Source organism: Pristiophorus japonicus, chromosome 31, assembly GCF_044704955.1.
Source record: "Pristiophorus japonicus isolate sPriJap1 chromosome 31, sPriJap1.hap1, whole genome shotgun sequence".
Taxonomy (NCBI): domain Eukaryota; kingdom Metazoa; phylum Chordata; class Chondrichthyes; family Pristiophoridae; genus Pristiophorus; species Pristiophorus japonicus.
In genome coordinates this window covers 11,850,546-11,857,049 of record NC_092007.1, presented here as the reverse complement: position 1 = coordinate 11,857,049, position 6,504 = coordinate 11,850,546, and the positions used below count along the sequence as shown (strand labels likewise).

At 46.8% G+C, this 6,504-nt stretch overlaps 1 protein-coding gene across 1 annotated transcript; it reads left to right on the top strand.

The window, feature by feature from the left end:
• The first annotated feature begins 3,155 nt into the window (after nt 1-3,155).
• Nucleotides 3,156-4,223, top strand: LOC139240350 (chemerin-like receptor 1). The gene has a single exon (XM_070868821.1). It carries the CDS (start codon nt 3,156-3,158, stop codon nt 4,221-4,223), a length of 1,068 nt encoding a protein of 355 aa, XP_070724922.1.
• The last annotated feature ends 2,281 nt before the right edge of the window (nt 4,224-6,504 follow it).

Below are 6,504 nucleotides of genomic sequence, written 5' to 3'. Positions count from 1 at the left end.
CCCCTTATTCTGAAACTATGCCTGCAAGTTCTACATTCGCCCTGAAGGGGAAGCATCCTCTCTGCATCTACCCTTTCAACCCGCTCAGAATCTTTCATGTTTCGATAAGATCACCCTTTGATCTCAGGAAACAACCTCATGAAACTTCTCTGAACTGCATCCGATGCAAGTATATCCTTCTTTATATAAGGTGACCAAAGCTGTATGCCGTACTCCAGGTGCGGTCTCACCAATACCCTGTTCAGTTGTAGCCGGACTTGTCTGCTTTCATACTCCATCACCCTTGCAATAAAGGCGAAGACTACGAGGACTAGATGTACTACATACATCTCTCCTTCTTCTTCATTGGCAGTCCTTCAGAGTCGAGAAAGACTTGCTTCCACACAAACACGAGTTCTCATGTGACTGAGGTGACCAATGCGGGACCCACAGCCTCTGTCACAGGTGGGCCAAACGGTGGTTGGAGGGACAGGTGGGTGTGGTCCTGGGATCGCCGTGCGCTGATTCTGCTTTTTGCGATTGGCTTGCGTGTTCTCCCGTGGAAGAGCCTCAAGATATTCGGAGCCTTCCCGGATGCTCCTCCTCCACTTTGAGCGGGTCTCGGGCTAAGGATACCCGAGAGTCGGTGGTGATGTTCCATTTATTCAAGGAGGCTTGGAGTGTTTCCTTGAAGTGTTTCCTCTGCACACCTGGGGCTTGCTTTCCGTGACGGAACTCAGGCAGCGTGCCTGTTTGAGGAGTCGACACTCGGGCATGCGAACGATGTCGCCTATTCAGTGGAGCTGCTCGAGTGTGGTTGGTGGTTCGATGCTGGGGATGTTAGCTTAAGAGAGAACGCAGACGTTGGTGCGCCTATCCTCTTGAGGGGATTTGCAGTATCTTGCGGAGGCAACGTTGGTGTTACATCGCCAGTGCTTTGAAGTGTCGACTGTACACAGTCCATTTCTTTCAAGCATATAGGCGGGCGGGTATCACTTCAGCTCTGTAGACCATGAGCGTGGTGCGTGTTTTGAGATCACTCCTCGAACTACACACATCTACATTACACAGGGTATACAGGACAGACACAGGCCATTCGAACCAACCAGTACATGCTGGCATGTATGCTCCACTCGAGGCCCTTCCCCTGCACCATACTGTTTCTGTTCAGAAAATCTAATTAACAAAGATACTTTGTTGATCAAGATTAATGGTGGCACTGTTGAAAACGGAAGCAAATTCAAACACTCCCAGGGCAGGTACAGTGCAGCGTTAGATAGCGAGTAAATCTCCTTGTACTGTCCCATCAAACCCTCCTAGGGCAGATACAGCACAGGTTAAATACACAATAAAGCTCCCTCTGCACTGTCCCAACAAAAAACCCGACAAAAAACAGCATATGTATTTGAATATATTGTAATATGTATTTTCAAATACTTCCTTTATGTGGTGCATAAACAGTTGGGGGGATTGTGTACGTCTTCTCGAAGTGTTATGTTTAAGTACTTGGTGCCTAAAGTGCTAGTTGGAATTTGTACATCTTCTCAGAGTACTGTGGGAATATCAACTTATGTTGGTACATCAGAGACAATTAAGGCTGGACTGAAGGCTGATGGGATACGAAAAAATCCCGTCTGTCAACAGGGTGAAGGAAAGCTCGGGGCATTGGACAAGTAGTTTGTAATCAAAAAGGAAAATGGGGCGTTGACGGGCATCAAAATTGGCCAATCAACAAGAGGGATATATTATCTCTAGCCAACCAGAACTGGACAGCAGGATACCATGAGGTGCAAGTTGGATGTGGAATATTAATGAAGCAGGAAAAATGTTTGCTCACACTGTGGAGCTAAGAGACGAATATCGACGGGAGGTGATAGAGGCTGGCCAGTCAAAGACACGTAAGTTTTAATCCAGTCAGACGGATCACCTAGAGGATTATACGTAAACCAATTTGGGCACAGTAATTGCCAGAAAGATTGTGCGTTACCAGTTAACTTAGAGGCATAGATATTTTGAAGGAATGCATTGTTTCAATTGTATGTAACTGTATAACTTGGGGCATATATACTGCAAAGTTGAATTGAAAATCTAAAGCTCGTGAATTTGCAGTTTCGTTGATACTTCCGAACCTGTACTCCGTAGTGTTGAACTGGGAATTTGTAGTTGTTTTATTCTTCTTAATGAAGTCCATTGTATTGGGAAATTTCAGTGTTATCATAAATCTTGGGTCTTTGTAACCGATAGGACATTTCCTACATTGTAGGTGCTGCAATCCTGAAGGAACACTGCATTGTTGGAGGGGCAATACTGAGGGAGCGCCGCACTGTGGGCTGGAGGAGTTTATAGATATAGTGAGGGAGGGGACGAGGAGGCCTTGGAGTTATTTGAAAACAAAGATGAGAATTTTAAAATTGAGGCATTGCCAGAATGAGACTCAATGTCGGTCAGTGAGCAATGGGGAAGGGGGGAGAGTGATGGGTCAACGAGACGAGGTGTGAGTTAAAAACGGGAGTTTTGGATGAGCTCACGATTAGGTCGGCCGTCCAGGAGAGCATTGGAATAGATATGTCTGGAGGTAACAAAGGCATGGACGTGGGTTTCAGCAGCAGATGGGCTGAGGCAGGGGCGGAGACGGGCGATGTTACACAGGTGGAATTCAAGTGTCAATCTCTGTGATTGCAATACTGGGTTCAACACTGATGAATTCTTCCCTCTCTCTCTCGCTCCACCCCCTCTCTCTCTCTATCTGGTTCCCTCTCTCGCTCCCTCTCTCTCTTTCTCGCTCCCTCTGTCTCTCTCTATCTCATTCTGTCACTCTTTCGTTCTCTCGATGTCTCTGTCGCTCCCACTATCCCTGTAATTTTCTCCCTCTCTCTCTGTGTCTCTGTCTCTCTTGCCCCCTCTCTCTCGCTCCCTTGGTCTCGTTCCCCCTCACACTCTCTCTCTCTGTCTCTCTCGCTGCCTCTCTTTCACTCTCACTCTCCTTCATTCTCTCTGTCTCTCCCGTTCCCTCTCTCGCTCACTACCTCTCACTCTCTCGCTCTCTGTCTCTTTCTCCCTCTCTGTCTTTCACTTTCACTCGCTCTCTCTCTCTCTCTCTCTTGCTCACTCTCTCTCACTCTCTCGCTATCCTGTGCCTTGTATCTCTCTCCATCTCTTCAGGTGGGACATCTGAAATGGAGCCTGAGGATCTCCAGCTGACCAATTCCAGCGAGTTTCCGCACAATGTCCCGGGGACTGAAGACTTCTCCAGCATTTGGCGAGCGATTGATGCCTACAGCATGGCGATCTACGTCGTCACCTGCGTCCTGGGGTTGTCGGGCAACGGGCTGGTCATCTGGGCCACCGGCTTCAAGCTGAAGAGAACTGCCTACACAGTCTGGTTGCTGAGCCTCGCCATGGCCGACTTCACCATCTCTCTGCTGCTCCCACTATCGTTCACCGAACTTGCCCTGGACTTCCACTGGCCCTTTGGCTGGCTGTTCTGCAAGCTCAGCTATGGGGCATTTTTGCTCTGTCTGCACGTCAGCATCTTTACGCTGGCCGCCATCAGCGTGGACCGCTGCATCTCGGTGGTGCTGCCCATTTGGTCCCGGACCCACCGCGGCCCACGGCTGTCTGCCCTGCTCAGCCTGGTTTTGTGGGTGGCGGCTGCCATCATTAGTGCACCAGCGTTAGTCTTCCGTAAAACGGTACCGCTGGATGATCAGATACAGTGCTACACCGACTACCTGCTGGATGGCGAGTGGGCAGTGATAGAGCAGGCAGCACTGAACACGATGGATTACGGAGGCGAGGACTACCAGCAGGTGATAGAGTGGGCGAATAAACTGGCCTACACTCGGGAACGAGCGGTGACCCTTACCTACTTCCTCGGTGGGTTACTCCTCCCGTTCCTGGTCATCGCCACCAGTTACACCATCATCGGGCTGCAGCTGAGGTGGGGCCGAATGGTGCCCAGCAGCAGCAAGTCCTTCAGGTTCATCGCCGTCGTCATCCTGGCCTTCCTCCTGTGCTGGGCACCCTTCAACATCCTTTCTATCCTCATCCTGCTCCACCCGCGTGAGGAGCTGCCGTCCCTGGCGCTCAGAGTGGGCATCCAGGTCAGCAGCAGCCTGGCCTACTTCAACAGTTGCATCAACCCCGTTCTCTACATCTTCATGTGGCAGGACTTCAGGGATGTGCTCAAACAATCGCTTCAACGGGTTGACAACCAGGGGGAATCAATGCAAACTCAATTGTAGGAGGTTTAGAGGGAATTTGAGAAGAGGTTTCTTCACCCAGAGGGTAGTAGGGCTCTGGAACTCACTGCCTGAAAATGCTGGCAGAGGCAGAAACCATCATTGCATTAACAAGGTACTGGGGTGTATCAGCCAAAGCTTCAGTGCTGCTAAACTGCAACCTCTCTGAGACCACTGCATTTTTATCTAATTTTCTGCGAATGACTCTGCTTGCAAACTGTTCAAGATGGCTGAAAACATGGATTGACCATTTTTTAGCGACCCAAAAGGCTTTGCTCATTCAAAAGATTGTTTCATGTGTTTTATCACCTCACGACTGCAAATAAACAGTTCTCACATGCATTTACTGGGAACTGTGAAGAGAATGAAAGACCTATTCATGGTGAAAGACTATCCCTTTGTTTTAGACCTCGACAATTAAGTACACGGTGGCAGACATCCAGAAAACGAGTAAAGGATAGCACTAACAAGTGAGGTCAGCTCTGCAGTCAATGTGAGTGGTGACCTGGTCAGTTACCAAGATAATCAGGGGGTTAATTTCCAATCTTGTACCAAGGCTGGAGTTAACTCATGTGTGAGAGTCTTTGCTTTGTAATCACTTAGTATATAAGCAATTTTTAAATGTAGCGTACTTTAATGGGATTGGTCAGTTCGGGTTAATAATTAGAAATTATTGTGCACTTGATGCTATTGTGGTTGCTTGTAATTCTTTCGATTACTCTAAATAAAAATAACTCCTGGATAGGAGTGAGAAAACAAACATCCTGTATGTGTGTTGTTTTTGTCTCACAAGTCCGATCTCTGTAAAGTGGAAAGAAAATGTATAAGTCTTATCGGCTAAAACTGCGATATGTTGTTTATGTCATTAGTAACACAATCATGACACAAGATGGCTCTTGCTGAAAAATGGCATCATGTGAAGTGTCACATGACCCTTAAAATGTTATACATCAGGAGTTGCATTGCCGCAGTCGTCCACCAGGTGGAGCTCTATATTACACCTCTGCCTCCTTAATGAAGAAGCAATCATAACAAAATAATCATTAGACATAACTTGCATGGTTATACACAGCAAAGATATGGACATATTTTGCCATATTTACAAATCAAACTTAACCACAGATATTCTCTTTCTAAGAGGATACCTTCGATCTCGAAGAGAAATTTCCAAACTTGGTGTCAAACTCAGACTCATTCTAGGCTGAGCCTCAGGAGAGTTTTATTCGAGGGGCAACCCCTGATTTACGTGTGAACTCTTTGTAACTTCAGAATGTTTGTCTTCCAGATTCGGCCTCAGATTTAAATTCTGACCTTCTCTTGGACTTGTTTATAGAACATCTGATGTAGGATTTGCTACTGGTACTCCACTTGTAAAAAACTTACTGACTCATCAGAAATAATCAAATCACTCCAACTTTCAACCCCTTCCACATCTCTAGGTAAAATATGATCAATGTGAACAAACCTAATCTTTCCTCGATCAAACTTCTTGACTAAATATGTACGAGGAACACATATCTTCACTACTGTTCCTGGTAACCACTTCAACCATTTATGGTGACGGTTCTTCAATCTCACCATCTGATTCAGTTTCACACTTCTCTCTCTTACTCTACCTCTACCTTGATTCTCTTTCTCTCTTGATTGTTTTTCTTTCACGGACTGTGCCAAGTTTGGATTTAGCAACGAGAAACTAGTGTGTTGCTGTCGTTTGAGGAACAACTGTGCTGGTGTCCTGCCATATTTGAATAAAGAGTATTCTGATAAGTAATTAGAAAAGTTGTCAATTTATGGTCCAATGCCAATTGCCGTTTCTTTGGATATGGATCCAACATTTGTTGATGAAAGCATGTTTTACAATTTGCACTCTGTGCTGTGCTGTACCATTTGAAGCAGGGTGGTACGATGGAGCCTTGTTACTTTTCACACCATTTCGGCTCGTGAACTGTGCAAATTCTTCTTCACAAAATTGCGGCCCATTATAAGACACAATTACCTCAGGCAGGCCATATGAAGAATGGAATCATCTCCACATGCATCGATGAGTGCAGCTCCAACAACAATCAAGAAGCTCGAAGCCATCCATGACAAATTGCGCTTGATCAGCACCCCATCTATCACCTGAAACCCTTACTCCCTCCACCACTGGCGCACTTCTCTCCCCGCCAGCGTGATCGGCTCACCAAACTTGCTCGGAGGAGAGAGCATCCAGAAAACATCGAGACCACCGAGAAACCTCAGCGGCAGGCGACGGTAAGTCCAGCAAATTCTGTCCCTCCTCGAG